Source organism: Kogia breviceps, chromosome 8 (assembly GCF_026419965.1).
Source record: "Kogia breviceps isolate mKogBre1 chromosome 8, mKogBre1 haplotype 1, whole genome shotgun sequence".
Classification (NCBI taxonomy): domain Eukaryota; kingdom Metazoa; phylum Chordata; class Mammalia; order Artiodactyla; family Physeteridae; genus Kogia; species Kogia breviceps.
In genome coordinates this window covers 41,302,039-41,324,434 of record NC_081317.1, presented here as the reverse complement: position 1 = coordinate 41,324,434, position 22,396 = coordinate 41,302,039, and the positions used below count along the sequence as shown (strand labels likewise).

At 42.0% G+C, this 22,396-nt stretch overlaps 1 protein-coding gene across 2 annotated transcripts in view; it reads right to left on the bottom strand.

The window, feature by feature from the left end:
• RASEF (RAS and EF-hand domain containing) overlaps positions 1-22,131 on the bottom strand; it is an 85,531-nt gene extending 63,400 nt beyond the window's left edge. For both annotated transcript variants that reach the window (XM_059072288.2, XM_067041282.1), the window contains exon 1: positions 21,415-22,131. In XM_059072288.2, coding sequence (XP_058928271.1) covers positions 21,415-21,845 — 431 coding nt within the window. In that variant the 5' untranslated portion in view covers positions 21,846-22,131. The remainder of the gene's footprint in view (positions 1-21,414) is intronic.
• Between the last annotated feature and the right edge of the window lie 265 nt (positions 22,132-22,396).

Genomic DNA, 22,396 nt, shown 5'->3' with positions numbered 1-22,396 from the left:
AGTACTTGAACCTAACACGAAATGTGAGGATTAACCCAACTGGAGCACAGACAACAGTGCAAGGCATGCTGTAGGTAACTGATAAACATTAGACATTGTCATGCTTCCTACCGTAGGTGCTTATCTCCTGTCTGCTTCGATGTTGTGTATTGGAAAAGGCCTGAAAGGAAGAAAGCCCTGTGGTGTGGAAGCCCCCTGGACTGAAATGTTGTCTTATGGGGCTAGGCAGGGGAAACTGAAAAGTGAGAGTTGGGTCACGCTCGAGGTCAGTCTGCAAAGCTTATATAGTCCAGGGGTCAGTAAACCTTTTCTTTAAAGCATCAGATATAAAATATTTACCATCTCTGTTGCAACTACTTAACTCTGCCACTGTAGCACAAAAGCAGCCATAGACAACAATCAGCGAATGAGCTTGGTTGTGCTCCAATAAAACTATTTACACAAACACGCAGAGGGCCAACTGGGCCTTACTTTGATCCCTGTTATAGTCTGTTAGCATAAGGCCCTGAGCACAGGAATGGGGATGGGGCAATGCAGACCTAACCCTTCTGTACCCAGCAACAAAGGCCTTTGCTCTCACCCTGTCCCTAGGTCCATATCAAATTTTTTCATTTATGGACATCATATTATCAATGTGCTTATATATGTAGACAGTGGGCAGGCAGATGTGGGAATATGTGTCTTTATTTCGGAGTTCTTACCTTATAATGCACATTCACTCTCCCAATATTTCTATCAATTTACCTTGAGTCAAGTTAAATGTAGGCATAATCTAGTAATGTTAGTGCAACTATCCGTATTATCGTTATTTTTCACTGAAAATTTCTATTTTGGCAGGAAAGATAGGGGTTGGGGAGAAAATAAAGAGTGCCATATCAGTTTCTATGCCAAATTTTCCCTTTAGACGACATCTATCACCTTCCCAGGTTTGCCAGGAACAATTCCAATTTAAGCCTGTTGTCCTTTAGCATTTATCCAGAATTCCCCTTTTTCTGTAATCAAAAAGTTGCATTAACAGGTAGTAACTGTTATTAAACTGTGTACTAACTATACATTAAAGGTTTTCTTAAGCATTAAAGTTATTAACAGCTGCATTAAAATAAGCCACGGTGAGTTAGTGGATGTGCGCTTTTTACCATCAGCGTTCACCTGGTAGCGTGAGACATTTGTGCAGTGAAAAGACTTCTCACTAATGTGCTGCTAAATCAGAAGACGATCAGTGATAAACCCATCTCTCCTTTCCCGACTCTCTCTAGACACAATGTAACTAAGACTTTCCTTTCAAGAGCAGGAAAACAGGAATACTCACTGATAAAACAAATTAAGCTTGGACAAGAGAAGCTGGAGACAGATAACTCCTATGGGTCTCGATGGTGATGGAGAAAGATGGAGGGGTCTGACCTGCGGGCCACCTGGAAAACCAGCCAGTTGTGCGGCTACCCGCAGACAGATGCAGTGCTGCCGGGCAGCCGTTTGGCCACATCAATGGGAAATTAGGAAATTACAGGCACAGTGTACAGGAAATAGGTACTGAAAACACAAGTTGGAGAGTCCTGCCACAGAGCAATAGAAAGTAACTAGAATGTTTTAGCTACTGTGATTTAACCATTTTTAGTGTGGTTTAAATGTATAACCAGTTATTTTACTGGATGATAATGCTTTTACATTCTGCAGTAAATCCTTTTAGCAGCAATGACCCCACAAGACAAACAAAGATGCATGCTTAATAAAAAGTTCAGTACCAAATTTCCTTTCCTCAAGAACGATGGTGATAACAATGTAACTTGCTTGAAATATTTAACTGTCACAGCCAAGAGGAGCCTCAGGAGACACGACAACTAAGTATAAGGTGGTGTCCTGGATGGAATGATGGAACCAAAAAAAGGATATTAGGGAAAAACTGAGGAAATCTGAATAAAGTATGGAATTTAATTACTAATAATGTATCAATATCATTTCATTAATTTTAACAAATTACTACACCAACGCAAGATGTTAAAAATGAGGGAAAGTGGGTGCAGGTTATATAGGAACTCTCTGTACTACCTTCACAATTTTTCTGTAAACCTGAAAACATTCTTTAAAAATAGGCTTATTAAAAAAAAGTTTGTCAGCATTTATCCTCCACTATAGTGAATCAGAGTGATATCATTAACCACATGAACCAGAAGACACAAATCTCCTAAAGAAGCATCAGCATCTACAACTTTTAAATTTATATTCTGTACCAAAATAAAATGAAGTTGAAAAGACCTAAAATTTTGAAAAATCTAAGTATGGGAAAACATTCAAAAGAGTCATAAATGGAGACAACTTATTTTACAAGTCTTGTCTTATAAAAGCTAAGAAACTTGTCAAAGTATTTGTCAAAGAAAGTACTCTGAAGGGAGGCAAAAACAGAACTTGTGACAATCAAGGGCTGAAATATTTACAAAAGTCGATATTCATACATGTCAGTACCAAAAAAAAAAAAAATTGAGAATATCCTGTTTAGTAGAATCTGCTCTAAGCTTATCACAGAATTTGCTCTTGAAGTGCTCTTCAGCCCTTGTACACAGAATAATTTTCTTAATTAAAAACATGACCCAAAGAGAAGTCAACTGCTGATTGACTCAACAATTTCAAATTTAATAATCATAAAATGTAACTCTAAAGAAGATTACAAGCAATTTTATGGAGGAAAAAAAGCATAATAAGACCACCTTGGAAAAAATATATATTCTTCAGAAAAGTATTAGAGATAGACATGAATAAGCAACAGATTAAAATACTTAAGTATTTTCTAAAACTACTCTGCTTTGCAATTTTTAAATGTTCACATATTTATTAGAAGATTTTCTTTGCACTAATGTACCTAAAAATTTTTATATATTTTAGAAATAACTTTACTTTTTATTTATTAAAAAATTTTATATAGAACTGTTTTATAAGACCACATATATAATAAAAGCAAATTTCAGACAAAATAATATTTCAATAATATTAGACAATTTTTAGTATATTAGTTCTCATGTTATTCATAGGAAAATTCTGGTTTGGAGAACCAATTTTACAGCCACTCTACTTTCCTATCTCATTTCCTTCAAACGTCCCATCTTCTAAACACTCTTAGGTGCTCACTGTCCTCAAATATTTTGCACACTGCCCAACACACAATATATAAATTTTCAAAAAAGGAGACAAATATTTTATCTTGGTTGATTCAAATTATCCCATTCCTTAACTTTTTAAAAAAAATTTTTGAGACTGAAAAGAGTTGGGAAACAGTTTTATCTCTCCCTAGTCAAAGAATATTTTAATCTTACTCTCTGATCAAAACCAAAACTTTCTGTAACTCCTATCTAGAAATCAAACTCTGCACATCAGTCAAGGCTCTCTTAAAAGTTGCCTCTTCCATGAAGCCTGCTCTGAATGATTCAACCACAAGAAATCCTTCCCATGCCACATTTCACCGGAAGCTCTATGTACTGAGTTTTTTGTGGATGTTTTATCTTCCCAGTTACACTATCAGTCTCCACATCCCTTGCAGCACCCAGAGATCTGACCAGCAACAGATCCTGCATTAATGAATGAATGAGGCCAGAGCCTAGGGAAGGCGGACACAGTGCGGGGTGGAGTGGAGAAGGTGGAGCTTTGTACTGGATATGAGGCAGGCTAAGGATTCTGCCTCACGGAGGGTAAAGAAGACAGTGGTGAGGAAGGAGCAGATGAGCCTTGCTGGGCACAGGGTCAGGAAGGAGACAAACTGGTATATCTGACTGCCAAGCTGAAAAGGGTCAATTCCCTTCACAACACAGTGAGAAAGGAGAGATTCTAGAAGCACACCAGGTTGCATCTAAAATCTACATGCAAGGGCATACACTCCTCTTCAACCTGCTGGCTGCCTTTTGCCTTGATTTAATTTTCCCCTTTCTCCTTTCACACTGTTTCCAACAGGGAAGCAGCCAATATTTGCTATATAACATACACTAAGAAAGCTGAAGAGAGTCAAAAATCGTCAACTGGAGAAAATGTCCTGTGGGGATTTCTAACTAATATTTCTGATACACAGAGACCCCTTCATTTTCTTCCACTTCAGATTTGTGTGTTTGTGGGTTGAGGATGCTGAAATCAGAACTCCATCCAAGCTAAATGGCTAAAACAATACGGTGAATCCTAAATATATTTCAATAATAAATTAGGATGAATTTTAAACAAAATAATGTTTAAGTTTATACATATTATTATATATGTGAGTTCTAAAAACAAATTAAATCACATGATTTTATGAAGATCAACATGGACTTATTAAAATATTGCATTACATAGATAACCCATCACCAGCTTCTACAGAAGATAAGGATTTGCTTGTCTTTCTAAAATCTCCCAGACTTCTTACTATATATCACAGAAACATGAGTACCAGCAAAGAACTCATTTTCTCTCCTAAAATTAGCATATTCTGGGATATAAGTGAATTCTATCTGTTCACTCAGCAGTAAACATTTTTTAAAATTTAACTTCTTTATTGGAGTATAATTGTTTTACAATGTTGTGTTAGTTTCTACTGTATAACAAAGTGAATCAAATATACATATACATATATCCCCATATCTCCTCTCTTTTGTTTCTCCCTCCCACCCTCCCTATCCCACCCCTCTAGGTGGTCACAAAGCACCGAGCTGATCTCCCTGTGCTCTGTGGCTGCTTCCCACTAGCTATCTATTTTACATTTGGTAGTGTATATATGTCAATGCTACTCTCTCACTTCGTCCCAGCTTACACTTCCCCCTCCCCATGTCCTCAAGTCCATTCTCTACATCTGCATCTTTATTCCTGTCCTGCCCCTAGGTTCATCAGAACCCTTTTTTTTAAGATTCCATATATGTGTTAGCATATGGTATTTGTTTTTCTCTTTCTGACTTACTTCACTCTGTATGACAGACTCTAGGTCCACCCACCTCACTACAAATAACTCAATTTCGTTTCTTTTTATGGCTGAGTAATATTCCACTGTATACGTGTGCCACATCTTCTTTATCCATTCATCTGTTGATGGACATTTAGGTTGCTTCCATGTCCTGGCTATTGTAAACAGTGCTGCAGTGAACACTGTGGTACATAACTCTTTTTGAATTATGGTTTTCTCAGGGTATATGCTCAGTAGTGGGATTGCTGGGTCATAAAGTAGTTCTATTTTTAGTTTTTTAAGTAAACTTACTTCTTGAATTCGTATTTAATATATATTGAATAACTGCTACTAACTATTGAATGACTGGCATTTAACTCTAAATTATGATTGATATCATGAAAGGATAACTGTTAGGTGCATAAGCTACAGTCACATTGTCTTCAACAGTTAAATCTCGACCTTATGCTTGAGTATACATGATACTGGCAAGGAAATCTGCTGGAGATTGTACACAACCTGCTCTGGTCTTAAAAGTCTTTCTGAAAGGTTATAAGAGTTAGCCCCGATAATCATGTAGTTAAATGAGAATTTCTTTTCTATGACATCTTCAAACTATCTTAAAACTATCTGTATACATGTAGTGTTTGTTTAGTTACTGTACAAAAATATCACAGAAAAAATTTTAATCTACTTTTAAGAATCATTGACTTTTACCTACCTACCTTGCTACCTAACCATTGACTTTTACCTACCTACCTTGCTACCTAACCATCAAAAACCAATAATGGTTTTCCAGTCTCTCTTTTTATGCAGAGATGGATGAAAAAATATCAAAATAATGCAAAATTAGTTGTAGAGATTTTCTTACAAATTTTCTTGAACACACTTCCCCTCTAAAATAAAATGTTGTTGACATCTTTAATTTTGACATTTCAACAGTTAAAACCCTTTGAGAGGTTCTTGGTCTCATTCAACGATGCCCAGGGTATATTTTCCACAAGATAGAAGTTTCCTGAGATACACTCCACTGCTCATCAACTTTGCACTTCATTGCTTCCCTAGCAACCTGCAGGGAAGTTTAATTACTTTTTCATTTGATTTTCTGAAAAACCAAAGGGTGGTTTTCTGGAATGTGATTTTAAAAAGGTAGCCACAAAAAGCTATTAAAATCTGACTTTTCCACATTATACCAGGATCAGCTGCCCTGAAAACTAGTCCACTTCTGTGCTCCCAGAGCCAGAGTCCACTGGAAGAGCAACCAACCTGCAAACACTGTCTTCTGAAGGAATCTGACCTCAACCCCTCTGGAGAGCCAGGAAAAGAGAAACTGGTCTTCTCTCGAGTCATCATCTTAATTCACTGGTTCATCAGATAATGAAAAAGCAATTCCAGTCAACTGTGCATTTACATTTATTTCAGTTTACATTTTTCATCTGAAACCTTTATTTTGCCCTTGTTTCCAGTTCTGCTTCCCTGAGGTATGACCTGCCCTCTCTCACCTGTGTGCATAACATCCCTTCTGGAGTGTACAATTGGCCTAAAAGCTACTAAACAAAATGGAAATAAAAGCTGAATGGTTGCTTTAAATACAAGTGGTACTAAAGATGGAGCTGTAACAGGTTATTACAATAATCGGCCTGAGTGGACAAGGAGAACCTCACAAAGCAGCAGTATCTGTTTACCTCCATGTACAGTTTTTGTAGCATTTCCCTGAGACTCAAAGAAAAGAGCATTAAAAATAATTTCAATAACGAACTATTGATCTGGGGCCCAAGACCCAGGTGCAAGACTTGACAGACTTCTGTGGATTCATCTCAGCATAATACCATGCCTACTCTTGGCTAGGTGCGTACTTCTCACATGTATTCATAATAATATAAATCCATGTTTTGTGCTTACTTTTTTTTTATTGGAGTATAATTGCTTTACAATGTTGTGTTAGTTTTTGCTGTACAATGAAGTGAATCAGCTATGTGTATACCTATATCCCCTCCCTCTTGGACCTCTTCTGCATGGAATAATTTCTACAAAGACTATTAGAACTACAGTGTCTACCTTGGGGAACTTTCAAAATGAACGAAATATAAATAAAATATAAATAAAAATATAAATATAAATAAAATATAAATAAAATATAAATAAAAATGGAAAAGGAATAAACCTGCCAAAAAAATTAATTTCAAAATGATGGCAGCACTCCAGACCTTTGAAGCTCAGGCATCTGGCCCTGAGAAGAATACAAAAGCAGACAAAGTCAGGAGAGTACGAAGAGCAACCTGTGAGCCCCCTCCTTGGCACAGGAATAACATGCATTCAAAGGGGTTCTGAACACAGTTCTAATACATCTGATCATCTGAAGATGCTTTCTGCGTCTTCAGTAAACGAAGGTACTCAGGAAGGAAGGAAGAAGTGACAATAGTAAACTGTCACCTGGCAGCCTGACAGCAAGAACAGAAAATGCACACAGGAACTAAAAAAGCCAAACTGAACTACCATCCCCACAAATCCTGGGGATATGCTACACCACAGCCCAGGATGAAACTCAGCTTTATAATGATGACCCTGAGTTAGCAAGGAAAGCTGAAGTTATTTTGAAAACAATTATTAAAAGCAAGGCACTGCGTTAAGTCCACATGCTTACCAAAAGATGGACTGCCCATCGTGGCATGCTATGTAATAGCCACAAAGTAGAAATGACCCAAATGGCCATGAAAAGTAAAATGGATAAATTGTGATATCTTCACACAATGAATACAGTAGAGAAAAGGACAGATCTACAACTACAGGCTCACAAGCATAATGGTGAGTGCAAGAAGCTAAACCTATGTAGTAAGGAAAAAAACACCCAAGAAATCATGCCTGGGGGTCAGGGAGGGGCTATGGTGATTGGAAGGGAGCACCGGGGCTTCTAGGTGCATGCTGTTTCTAGATCTGGACGCCGAATATGAGAGTGTTCCATCTGTGAAGAGTCAGCAAGCTGTATACCAAGCTCCTTGCACACTTCTGTAGGTGTATTTGTCCCTGAAGAACACGTTCACAAAATATTATACAACATATTCGAGGAAGTATATATTTTTTATCTTCATGGGAAATTCAATCATGAACACTTCACAATTTGGATGTCATTTCAGAGGCAACCCAAGGCAAAATTTGAAGCACGTGATGTTTATCTTTTCTACCTCAGTTTTACATTCTCTTTCTGGGGCTTTTCTACCTTTTGAATAGCAGCTCCCAACCAAACGTGGCTGCATTCCACACCCTCCATTCTCATTTCCTCAGCAGAGTTGAAGACATGCACGAGGGATCCTGTTAAAACGCAGATGCTTCAGTAGGTCTGTGGTGGGGCCTACAGTCTGCATTGATGGGAGAGCTCCCGGGTGTGGCCAGTGTTGCTGGTCTGAGGCCCTGAGCTACAGAGCCTGAGAAAAGACATGATTTAAAACCAGGGTCTGCTGAGCTCCTGGGAGCTGAATAATGCCTGTCCTGGGAAACTGAGCCTGGAACTCACGGCTTCCTTATGGCTGAGTTTTAGGGCCTGTATCTGGTGGAACATTTTGGGTTTCCCTGTGCTTCTCAGTTTGCATCCCTGTTAGCTCTACCAACTCAGGGACAAAAACTAGCAGTTGGGGACAGTAAAGTAAGAACCTGTTCCTACTCTAGGGATTTTTGTACAATTTCTCATTAAAACTTCACCTTTGGACTTCTTAGCATAGCGCTTTTCCCACAGCATTTGCAGAAGGGAGGGAGGGAGGGAGAGACGGAGAGGAGGTAAAGGAAGAAAGGAAGTGAGCAAGCAAGCAGTTAGACTGCATGGGGAAGTGCAGCAATGTAAAGTGCTGGTGACTTGCCAGATGGCTGAGGCTGCTTAAATCCAAGATGTCTCTTCCATGAGGGACTCAGTGTGGAGTTATGGATATTTTGAGGATGAGTGAGGTTGTAGGGTTAGAATGGAGGGGTGGACACCAGGGTGAAGAAGCCCTCTTCTCCCAGGCGGCATCTCAGAGCCATGAACACAGGGAGGGTAAGCCTCTTCTTGGCAGATAGAAAAATATTAATAACTTTAAACCACCCCTGAAATTTGATATGTGGTTTTGAAGTGTTTAGGCATTTGGAAGGGGTACAAGGGGAATATAATATAGGTATAGGGATTTTTCCAGATTCAAATAAATATTTGAAAAATTTCTGGTGCATCTTTTTATAAGCTGGAAGCAACAAAAAATGCTCTCTGATCTCATCAGAGCCAATTCACATAACATAGGGAATCTCAAAAACAGAGTATCTGGAAAACTTTTTTTAGTAGCTGCGATGGTTAATGTCATGTGTCAGCTTGGCTAGGCTGCAGTGCTCAAATATTTGGTCATATGTGTCTGGATGTTGCTGTGAAGGTCTTTTGTACATGAGATTAACATTTCAATCAGTTAGACTTTGAGTAAAACAGATTACCCTCCAGAACATGGGCAGGCCTCATCCAGTGAGTTGAAGATCTTTAAATGAAGACTGAGCACCCCTAAGGAAGAGGAAATTCTACCAGCCCACTGCCCTGGGGCTCAAACTGCTATATCAGCATTTCCCTGGGTCTCCAGCCTGCTGGCCCACCCTGCAGGTTACAGACTTGCCAGCCTCCACAATCGTGTGAGCCTGTACCTTAAAATAAATCCACACCCCCTCACCTACACACACACACACACACACACACACACACACACACACACACACACACACACTCACATCTTATTGGCTCTGTTTCTCTAACTAACTAACACAGTGGCTTATATCATTGTACTTTTCCTGGGGTTAATCACATAAACAAATGTACCAGCTTCACCATGAATATATATGCTAGCACTGCTTAAAACAGTTGAATAAGATTATTCAGCTTACTTGGTCGAATAAATTGAATTCAATAAGAACTGAATTCTTATTCAGTTGCTAAATAAGAACTTTAATTTAAAATATTATTCAACAGAATAGGTCACTTTTTAATGGCCCAAATGCTCACCTACAACATAACATTATAATTCTCACCAGGGTTCATTATGATTGTAACAGCCTATCCAGCAGATCTGTGGACTTTTGTGGACAGATATTTATTAGCCTGAAGACAGCTTATTCACTGTCATCTTTTAGGAGAGAGGCAATGCACTATCCCCCTTTTTTTTTTTGCGGTACGCGGGCCTCTCACTGTTGTGGCTTTTCCCGTTGCAGAGCACAGGCTACAGACGCGCAGGCCCAGCGGCCATGGCTCATGGGCCTAGCCGCTAGGTGGCATGTGGGATCTTCCTGGACCGGGGCACGAACCCACGTCCCCTGCATTGGCAGGCGGACTCTCAACCACCACTCCACCAGGGAAGCCCCCACTATCCCTTTTTGACCAATATAAAACCTCCAGACCTGTATACACAGAATCAATCTAACCCTCATTTCTGGCTTTGTGCCTTGCTTTAGCCTCCCATGCATTTTCACTCAAGACTAGGACTGCTCGGACACAGTGCAGGTTCCTATAGCAACAATTAGCTCATCCCTTAGGTCAATAGGTGAATGACGCAGAAGTGGAAGTTGCATTTCCCAGCATGTCGATGCTCTGAGCCCAAGTAACAGTCACATTGCTTGCACCCAAGTAAGCCCATTACCACAGCTGAAGGCAGCTGGCTGCAGGTGAACACAATCTGGACACAATGCCCATTCCCAGGGGGCTTCCTCCCAGCACAGACGGTACACATGCGCTGTTTGTCCTTGTTCCTGTAACCCAGCAGCCACAACCCATGTACCTCCATCCACCAAGTTACCTTCACCTTAAAAAACAAAGTGCAAAATCCTATACTTGCATTAAAACATTTACAGTTTTTCTGTATGGGTAACCTGGACTGTCGTATGTTTCTATTAAGCATCTAATGTGACATTTTTTATTGTGCTAATATCTTATTCAGATTGTTACTGGTTTTTTGAGTATGCTGGTTGCAAAGCTATACAGATATGAAGAGATCAGCCCCATCCCTACTTCTTTTTTTCCAAATGTCCTTTGTGTGTTTGCAGAACATTAGGTTTGTCTGGAATACGTATGCTGTGTTAGAGTAGAAGTGCATGCACTGTAATTCATTTGCTGACATCTCCAGGGTAACCATCTCTGCCAGACTGAAGTACATGCTACGCCAACAGATCCCCAAGGAGGAAAAGAAAACATATTTGCATCACAAACACGAACACTAGTTTATGGCATGTCCATTAGAAAACACGACATATGAATGTCCTAAAAACATGGATTTTCTAAGCAAATGTTGGTTGACTCATCAGGAATTCGTCCACCTCAGCCAGAGCAGACTGTAACTGTTCTACAGGAGCAAGGATTACGAGGTGACCGGGTCACGCCAGGGGATGCACTGTGCAACCCCCACGCCTAAGGAGACGGGCAACAAGCCAGCGCCTGCTGCCTCAACCTCCCACGGCCCCTCCACCTCTGGACCAGGCAGCCACAAGAGGCTCACAGCAGGTGAAACATCCACCGCTGCACCCAGATTTCAGAATGAATAACTCATCTGCACTTGTTTGTTTTCCATCCAGACATTAAAAAAAAAAAAACCACTCTAGGTCAGAGATACCATTATAACAAAATGGTCACTTGAGCATGCTCCATAATTGTAATGATCGCGAGGGGGTATCATGGCTGAACATGCCCATAAAATGCCCCCCAAAAATTGAAATCGAAGAAAGCAGTTACCCTCAGCGTGTGTGTGGTGGGAGGGAGCTCTCAGAATGTGTCATTATTTCGAGTGTTTCTGCTTGGTCACCTGAAAACGACAGGTGTGAGTACATTTAAGGGGCAAACCTTGACGGAGCCTGTATTTGGGACTGATCCAAAAGATATGAGACACAGAGCTTTTGTAGCTTTCCCAATTTCTTATCTCTGTAAAAAAGAAATTTTGTATTCCATATGTTTGCTTTTCTTGTGGTTAAGAAGCATATAACATGAAATCTCTATTCTTAACAAACTCTTAAGTGTATGGTATTATTGCCTACATGCACCTTATTGTGCAGATCTCTAGAGCTTTTTCATGTTGAACGACTGAAGCTCTATAACCCACTGAACTGCAACTCTTCATTTCCCAATCCCCGAGCTCCTGGCAACCATCATTCAACTTTCTAAGAGTTGACTACTTTAGATACCTCATACAAGTGGAATTATACATTATTTGTCCATCTGTGACTGGCTTATTTCACTTAGCATAATGTCCTCAGGTCCATCTGTGTTGTCACATACTACAGAAATTCCTTCTTTTTGTATAGTTGAGTAATATTCCATTGTATGTATATACCACATTTTCTTTATTTATTCATCTATCAATGGACACTTGAGCTGTTTCCACCTCTTGGCTATTGTGACTAGTGCTGCAATGATCACAGGAGTGCAGATATCTCTTCCAGATCCTGATTTCACTTTTTTGGATATACATGCAGAAGTGGGATTGCTGGATCTATGATAATTCTATTTTTAATTTTTTGAGGAGCCTCCATACCATTTTCCATAGTGGCTGCACCAATTTACATTCCCACCAACAATGTACAAGGGTCCCAATTTCTCCACTTTCTAACTAGCACTTGTTACTTTCTGTGTTTTTGATAACAGCCATCCTAACAGGTATGAGGCAATATTCCATTATGGTTTTGATCTGCATTTCTCTGATGATTAGTGATGAGCATCTTTGCATCCCAATAAAAATTTTTTTGACTGAAGGACAAAATATTCCAATAATGAAAGGAAATACCACTGTGGTACCAGAAAATATAACCTCTCAACACTAAATTCCCTTATTTTTATTTCATTCCTTTTTTTTTTTTAACATATCTTAAAACTATGACAAATACTTCCAGCTTCAAATGAAGAGAAAGAAAGACATCAGGGTAAAAGGTGTCCTGGACATCTCAATGCTTTTAGAGCTCAGCCCTCCTCCTCCAAGGACACACCATCAGGGCAGCAAACCTGGAGGCAGAAAATACCGTACAGCAACATCTGAACAAGGTAACTGAGGAAACTACAAGAACACCCAAGAGCAAAAAAAGAGAGTAAAGACAGACTATCTTTGGGTCAAAATACTATCCCACAAACTTGGAAGGGGAAGAAGTAGCATGATTAAAATTCTAAGTTAGGGTACCACGGAACCACATGTTCACATCAACACGAATCTTCAAAGCAAGATCACGCCTGACACTTGAATTTACTAGTGCACATTCTCAAGTAGGAAACGGGTTGCAAACTGGAAAAAGTATCTTTCCCGCCTCTGTGCTTTGTCCTTCATGGAATATGCAAAACTGGAGATTCCTACTTAAAATCTGGATTTTTCACCATCCTTTATAAGTTGGTGTCGCTGGCAACACTGGGCCGATGTCCTGCATGGCAGCATTTGTCCGTACCCCACCAGCATATGAAGCAGAGGCTGCTACTGGGCCCCAACTCCACTCCACCAGGTCTATGTTACCTGCCTGGCCCCGGAGGCTTCAGAGTTTGTGAGTCCCCCTCCATTATATCAGTCACAGCCCACAGGGTGGTAAGAGGAGGGAACATGGAGATAATTTGACAGGGCCTAGAGTCTCTCTTGCTGGAACTGTGACACCACCACACAAGATAAATGGAGAAAACTGCTCTACTGAAGAGAGGAAGAAACTCCCTGAATTTAGTTTGTCCACTTGATTTTTCTTTTTTAATTAATACCTTTATTATTATTTTTTAAACATCTTTGAGTATAATTGCTTTACATTGTTGTGTTAGTTTCTGCTGTATAACAAAGTGAATCAGCTATATGTATACTTATATCCCCATATCCCCTTCCTCTTGCGTCTCCCTCCAACCCTCCCTATCTCACCCCTCTAGGTGGTCACAAAGCACTGAGCTGATATCCCTGTGCTATGCGCCTGCTTCCCACTAGGTATCTGTTTTACATTTGGTAGTGTATATATGTCTGTGCCACTCTCTCACTTCATCCCAGCTTACCCTCCCCACCCCTGTGTCCTTAAGTCCATTCCCTATGTCTGCATCTTTATCCCTGTCCTGCCCCTAGGTTCATCAGAATCATTTTTTTTCTTTTTTAGATTCCATATATATGTGTTAGCATATGGTATTTGTTTTTCTTTCTGATTTATTTCACTCTGTATGATAGACTCTAGGCCCATCCACCTCACTACAAATAACTCAATTTCATTTCTTTTTATGGCTGAGTAATATTTCATTGTACATATGGGCCACATCTTCTTTATCCAGTCATCTGTCGATTTGGTCGGCTTGATTTGTGACCCCCAGTGAGAACTGGACCCAGACCACCCACCTTGTGATTCTTCCCGTTCATTATGCTCGCTGGTGCTATCACCTCTGGAGAGAGAGAAATTGTCTAAGAAACTTTTGATTTTTGACTGGACATCATTTTAAAGCACCCCATTCCTGGTGCAGTCCCAGGCACACATGGATTTAAAAAAAGTTTTTTAAATGAAGGAGTGAATGAATGACATAGGAAAAAGGCAAGAAGAGTTTCCTCTGTGGGCAAATAACAAAAATGATCCTTAAGACTGGGAACAATTTAAGATGAACTTTTTCCATAATATTATGCCCTCGATTTAAATGATGGACGAGATCGATAAGCAATGAAAAATAGAGAAACTAATGTTTTCAATCTTATACAGTTCTTGAGGATTTCAAGTCCTTTTAGAACAGTATTTCTCACACTTGATAAACATGTAGACCTTATTAAAGAAAATATCTCCTATGGATTCCAGAGTTGATGTAAATATTGTTTATATCATGTCATTTAACTATAAACAAACAGAAACCAGATATAAACTCCTAATACTTATAGCTCCCAAACATTTATGTGACCAACACGCATTTGCAAAATCAGTGGAATGAGAATTAGCAACATTCATTTAAACTGACAAGGGATGCACTTCTACTGAAACTACACCCCCACAGCCAACATCAGTATGGTCCTGGCAGCTTGTGTGCTGCGCTTTCCAGCCACACTTAGAGGATCAAAACCCCACTCTCTGATCACTTTTCCACTGAGGACACAGACAACCCAACACTCTGTGTTGTTGGTCACTTTCAATTTACGTGGACACATCATTTGCACCAAGTCCACTGTTGTGCCTTCCTCATCAGCCCATGACAAGGAATGGATGCCACACAATCTTAAACACAGAGGCAGATTTTGAAACAGGGTAGCCAAATCTGTCATGTAAGAGTCATCCAGGTGATTCCAAATGTGCTCAAATTAATTTGTTTTATATTATCATATAATGATAACATAAAATGAAAACATAAATGTTTAGTATTCTAAGATTGCCAAGCATACGCATAAAGACCCAAAGGGCCCCCAATTTGAGAAGTACTCTTGACATGAAATGTCCATAGTCTGGAGATGTACCCTGAGGTATTTTTCTGCATTTATTATACTGCATCTCAGGTCCTTCAGATGTCAGAAACTCCTAGGTATTTTAAGACGTGAGACAATGAGCTCCTTGAAGGTCAGGTCTACGAAGGAGTCTCTCTAGTGCCTGGGACACTGGCACGTACATGAATACCGAGGGAATTACAGAAAGAATAAAAGAAACATGTCTGAGCTACTGCATCTATATGTCTTGTTTTTATAAGACATATAGACTAAGGCCTTAAGGGTTAAAATTCACTTTTCTCTTTTTATAATTACTCTGACAAAAGCAATTATAATTTGGAAGACCCCAAATATTTACCAGTTGAAGCAGTGAAACTGTTTTTTTTTTTTTGAGGAATTAATATCAAAGAAATCATACCTGTCATTCCATCATTACAGCTTTCCTCTGGGAAACAGTGTTTACTTTCCATTTTACAACCTGATATGAGACTAACAGTCAGATAGGAGCAGCCCAATACCCACGATAAATACTCTCTTCCCATTTCTTCCCTCCAACAATATACTGCAGTCAGGTGCAACTAAGCTTTAACAAGCTACACATGAAGCAAGAAAGTATACTGTATATCCTCTTAGAAGAAAAAAGCAGACATTTGAGTCACCTTGGCATCCTAACCTCCCCCATCATCAAAGGCTCTCTTCTCTGCCATCAGCCTCTAAGCTTCCATTCAAGGCAGATTAGCCCGATTCAGCTACTTCCATTTTACAAATGAAATAAAATCATGTAACCTGGGAAGAAATCAAGAAACAGGTTTTACAAGCTCAAAGTGACAGTGTATTTGAACAGTGATTCTGGAGAGAAGTAAATGAAAACTTCAGGCTAAAAGACAACCTAGAGGGTTTCCCTGGCGGCGCAGTGGTTGAGAGTCTGCCTGCCGATGCAGGGGACACGGGTTCGTGCCCCGGTCCGGGAAGATCCCACATGCCGTGGAGCAGCTGGGCCCGTGAGCCATGGCCGCTGAGCCTGCACGTCTGGAGCCTGTGCTCCGCAATGGGAGAGGCCACAACAGTGAGAGGCCCGCATACCGCAAAAAAAAAAAAAAAAAAAAAAAAAAAATACAACCTAGAGAAGAGTCTGTGGTCCTTGGAGGGTAGTCTTCCAATGACACCCCATCTTAAGCCTTTTTCTTTTTACCCACACCACAAGGGCTGAGTAAACAATCTCTCACCAAAACCTGCCAGCAGAGCTCTGAACAATCAGTGAGATCTGAGGGTCAGAGCAGGCCACTGTCTGTATGGCCCAAACTGGCAGTCCTCTAAGGATGGGAGGCCAGAATACCTTTCTGGGGCCAGGAGGCCAAAAAGAAATTACTACCTCGAGATGAAATTCAAATATCAGAACCAGAAGGGGCCACCACCAGCGAGCAGAGCTCATAAAAAATAAGCCATACAGAGACTCCTGCTGGGCCCAGGAGCAAGGTTCGGATGGTTCAAGGAAGAGCTGTGCTTTAAATGGACAGGTTTCTTCCACTCAGCAGTAGCGTAATGACACATAATTGTGATAGAGGATATACTGAAGAGGAAAAACAAACAGCAACAGACCAGAAACAGTTAGAAAATAAACATATATATAATCTATATATAGAGATAGAGACATATAAAGATATACATATATATATATATATATATATATATATATATATATCCCCAGTTCTGAATGCAGAAGAAGCAGGAAATCTCTGGAAAGCTTGTGGCTAGCACACTGATAGACCTCAAAGCCAGTGCCAAAGGTAAGCATCACACACAGTCAAAAAAACATCTTTGAACCTCTTCCAGGACTGAAGTCCAACCCACTATGGTGCCTCAAGGCTGGAACCAATCTTTATCTCCTTGGATGAGCAGCAGATATTACTGGCAATATGGGTGAAAAAAATATACTTATCTTCAAACATTAAAAACACAGTCCAAAGCACCCAGATGCTCACATGTGGAAGATACTCAAGAGCTGAGATCAAACAGAGGAGAGCTGATTTAACTCTTGCATCCCAAGCTCTCAGGGCTATACCCTCACTGAGTGGGAAGAGAGGGGAAACTGAGGCACTATCTAATCAATCAGTGTCTCTCTGTCTGCTTGTCTTCTGCCCCCTCTCACCCTGTCCCCCCTCACTCCGTGTCTCCAGCCCTCTCTGTGTTTACCTCTCTCTTTGCGTCCATCCCTCCTCTCCCTTTCCCATCCTGCCAAGCACATCATGAAGGTGAAGCAGGCTTATGAAGCAACTGCACTATTGCAAAAGAAGACGATCAGAGGCAAAAGCCCTAAAGTGGACCCCAAGAAAGGGAAATGTACAGGAGTCCCTGACCATGAAACTATGCCTCTGCCGACTTGTAGCTTCATGTTTTTTAAAACGTCCTAGTTAAGTGGGATTGGTGTCACCTGTTGCTTTTCCTCTCCATTTAAGTCATCACCTTCATAGTTACATGGACGTGCCGAAGTAAACCTTTTTGACAATCCATATAACAGTTCACACGTGGGCAGTTTTGGTTCTTCTCAATTAAACTTCTTGTTTCTAAGTTATTCAACAGAAGACTCTTCTTCAACGTTGTGTGTGTAGAAAGGGCCCACACCATGTGAAACAGCTTGACCACAGAGGTCTGATTTTGGTGCCTGAACAAACCCCACCCCAGCCCTGTCTGGCAGGTCACCAACCACACTAACCCCCTGTTACAGCAGAGGCACCCACCCACCCTGGGTCTAATCTGGCTATTGTGGCAAAACTGGTGCCCATTCACAAGTCCATTGTGGTTCTGGTGCCAGCTGGACCCTCACGTTTCTGTTTGTGAAAATGTGGGGTTCTAAGTTAAAGTGAATCAGTCCACAAATGACACCAAAAATTGCTACAGATGGAATCGAGAACACTCTGAAAAGCTTCGGCTCTGACTAGAGGAGAGAGGTGATTTCCAGTCACGACCCCGCCTCAGTCGAATGCTCAATGCACACACACACAGACACACACATCCTATATCCTCTCCTTGCCAATCTCGAGGAGACACCAGCTCTCACCAGAATGTGAAAATATAGGGAGGGAACCAACAAAAGCAATGAAGAGAATGCATGCAGCATGAAATAACTGCATCCTCAGTATATGAAGCAGGGAACCAAAGAACGTTCAGCAAATATTTATTGAGTACATTTATTGAGTACCTACTGGATACAAACCTCCCTTTCACCAAGATAATGCCCCTGACACCAGAAACTGGCTTCACTAGGTAATTACAACTCTGCTCTCTGTTTCTCCCCAGACATTCTCTTCCCACCTCATGGATTTTTCTTGGCCTGATACAATCCTCCTTCCGGAATTCTCTTACGTAACTACACTGCCTTGCCCATTCTGGTTTCACATGCTGGCTGACCTAGTTCCAGCTTACTGGAACTAGTGGTAACGGCCCATCCTAACCCTCTGGACCAGTTGCACCTGCCCAGCTCAGGTTAACAATGTCACATGGCGGGACACTCCCCTCCCCAACCTTTAAGGAAAGGAGTCCCTCAGTTTCTCAGAAAAGACCAGCTTGAGAATTTAACACACCACCCAGACACCATTTTTATTCTTTCACAGTGCAATATTATTTTCTCTCTAATGTCACAATTATCGATGACTGAGGACTTTAACCCAAATTTGTTTAATATTTTGATCTAAGAGTTTGAATGATCTTTGAAATGGAAATCACTACCACGTTTTGCCTTTGCAGGAACCAAACATTCCTATATCTTATATCTGTTCTGCTTAAACTGTACACAAATACCCCCCTAGGATAGGCACGGGACAGGGTGCCACCTGGGGGAAGATGGAGTGCCAGGTGGGAAACTAAGGCACCAGATGAAATGGCACACCTTCCCAGAGAGACAATTTCCCCCCTGGAAGAATATATAATATTTTATGTGAAACCAAGCCCCAGTATATTATAAAGTGAACATGACTTCTTTTTTTTAAGGTAAAATCTCAAGAATTCAAAGAAAGTTCCTGCTTGCAGGCAGTCTGTTGGGTTATGTCCACAATACATGGAGTTTCCTGCAAATAACTCTCCTGCCTTTACATGTTCTCTGAGGAAATTTTTGAGAAAGATTTCACCCACACTATGTACTTCTTGAGGGCATGAACCACATCTCCTCCTTCTCTTTGTCTCCAAGTACCTAGGACAGTACCTAAGACAGTGGCACAAAACAGGCACTCAACAATGTTTGCAGAATTAATTTGGCTGAAATAATGGCAATGACATTGTCAATAACGAAAGATTTTTATCACATTTGAATGGAAGGAAGGGAAGATGAACAGCTGTATGAGGAAGTAGAATAGAAGCAACCCAATTTACCAAAACAGCTAATGGCTGCCATAGTAACAATCAGGTGAAGCAATTCAGTTTAGTTCTTTCCCACTTGAACGAGTACAGGAAGGCAAATATTGTACTTGTTAATCTCGCAGAAGACGGGGGTGGGGCTTAGGACACAAGTCTACCAGGTGACACTGGTGCCATTATATTTAATAACATCTCAAGAGTCGGAAAGGCATCATGATAATAATAATGTCACCAATAATATTAAGACCTGGTTGTATGTTGATCCTAAGAAGGTCATTTTCATCATTTAAAGGTTAAGTGTCAAATATTGGCTGCTGAGACTTAGCAACTCTGAAAAGTAGTTCAGTGTGTGTATGGTGTGTGTGTGTGTGTGTGTGTGTGTATAAAATATGGTGTGGTCTTACCTTTTTTTATTCTTAATATTATTACCTTTTTAAACTAGCTGGACCCAAACCAAGTTACAGATGAAAGATGATTCAAAGAATATGGCTTATAGTAAAGTTTAAATTTTTCTACTTCCCTGGTGGAGACACTGCATTTTCACTCATTTGTAAATAACAGAAAAGATGGGTATCACGCCCACTTTCTCTACACAACCTCTCTTATACTGCAGTGAGCAACCTTCCATGCCCAGTATTCCCGAACTTTCCAAACAGGAGGGAGAAGCTGGGCGAAGGAGGAAATGAGGACTCCCAGCCCTGCAGGTCTAAGTGGTGAATGGGTGAGCCAGGCCACTGCTGCCTTCCAGGGCTATTTCCTTTTCTGAGTCTTATGTCTCAGATATGTGAACTGCCAACCGAAATGTTCAGATCTTCCTAATAATGACAACCAGAGATGCATAAAAGTTCAAAGAAAATCCAGAGAGCAGAAACACATTTTATAGTATTAAGATGTCTGTAGCGCCTGAGGAAGAAGTGAAAATAGCTCAAGACATACCATGACTCTAGGCAGAGATAGATGCAAAATAATCTCAATAAAACCTGAATATCTTTCCCACCATGCCCTGAACCTGCAGGCATCCCCTTTCCCCCTGAGAATTAAGTAACTTGATACTATGTTATTTCTGTCGCAGACACAAAAGTAGAGAGTTTACTGTATGATTTTATTCTGTGGTATAAAAAGTGAGAGTTTTAAAATTCACGACATCTGGGATCAAATGCTGCTCTTTTAGTAACTGGGCAAGTCCCTTAACGTCTTTAGGTCTAAATTTCTCCATTAATCACAGATAAGAACGTCCACCCCCATGGTTATTCTGAATATTAAACGAATTAACCTGTAAAATGCCTAGCACATAGTAGGCATCGGTGAATCTTTGTGTGCAGCAATATAAATGCGCAACAATGTCTTGTTTTCTACGTAGCAGCAGGAAAACAACAAACAAAAACTACCATAGAGAATGGCAAATTGGCTAGCGGCCCGGGTCACCGAGCGTTGCTGCTCCGGGTGCAGCCTGGAGGCCAGGAGTAGGAGGTGATGTAATCAAGTCTCTGAGGTTCGGGGAGCGCTCCTAAACCAGCGTTCCGGAAGAATCCCCGGGCGCTGTGGATTTCACTCTGGCTTGTGAAACTGAGAAATGAGCAAGTGAAAGTTTCTCCCCGAACTGTAACTCGGAACGCATTTCTTTTCCTTAACTCTAGGGCATCCCGTCTTGGAAGAGTTAAAAGTGCGTCGGTGAATGGAGTAAAGTTTTATATATATATACACAGAGAGAGAGAGAAAGAGAGAGAGAGAGAGATGGCGGCGTCCGAGGGAGGACAGAAACACCACCACCACCTTCCGCTCTGCAAACCACACACGCACCTGGGGATGAACTTGACCTCGTCCCCGAGTCGCGCCTGGAAGTCCTGCCAAGCCTGGCCCTGGCTCGCCGAGTCCCAGTGGGCGGCCAGTGCCGCCGCCGCGTCCTCGTCGCCCTCGTCCTCCTGGTCGTCCCCGGGGTCGGACCCCACCAGGGCTGCAGTGAACGCGGACTCCCGCGGTCCCCGGCCCCAGCGCCGTCTCCCGCGGTGGGCCCCGCGGAAGCCGCGCGCGAACTCCTGGAAGGTGATGGCGCCGTCGCGGTCGGCGTCGAGACGCTGGAACACGGCCTCGGCGTCGGCCGGCCGCACGCGCAGCTCCGCGCACAGCGCGCTGAACTCCTCGCGCTCCAGGCGCCCCGAGCGGTTCGCGTCGCAGGCGGCGAAGACGGAGCGCAGCCGGGCCAGCTCCTCCAGGTCCCCGTCCGGCTCCATCCCGCCTGTCGGGGGCGACCGAGAGAGCTCTGGGGAGCGCGGCCCGCTCGGGCAGCAGTGACGGCGGCGAGTCCGAGGCCACCTGCTGCCTCCGGGAGCTGCGGCGAGTTCGGCGAGTCAAGCAGGTTAGTCCACTGGCGGGAACGTCGGGGCGGGGCGAATCGCCTGGGTGGATCCGGACGGCGCGTTCCGACGTGGCTCCGCGCGCGGACCCTGGCCGGGCTCAGCCCCAGAGCGGTGCGAGCGTTCCCCTGGCCCCGCGCACCGCGCAGCAGCGCCCGTCGCGGCCTCACGCACTTGCCCAGCGAGGCTCGGCTCCGCCCAACCTGGGAGGAGGAGCGCCCCGCTCCAGTTCCCACGCCTTCTAGAGTCAGGCTGTGCTTTCCGTGCTGGCCTCTGGAACCTGTGTTTGGGGCTCCCGGAGTTGGGGAGCCCGGCCGGAACTGGGGGTGAGGCAGAAGGGTTAGCAGGCCCTTCGGCATAAACAGTGTTTGCTCGGGTAAATCGAGAGCTGGTATGAGAAGCTAACTCACTGGATAGAGAGGGGAAAG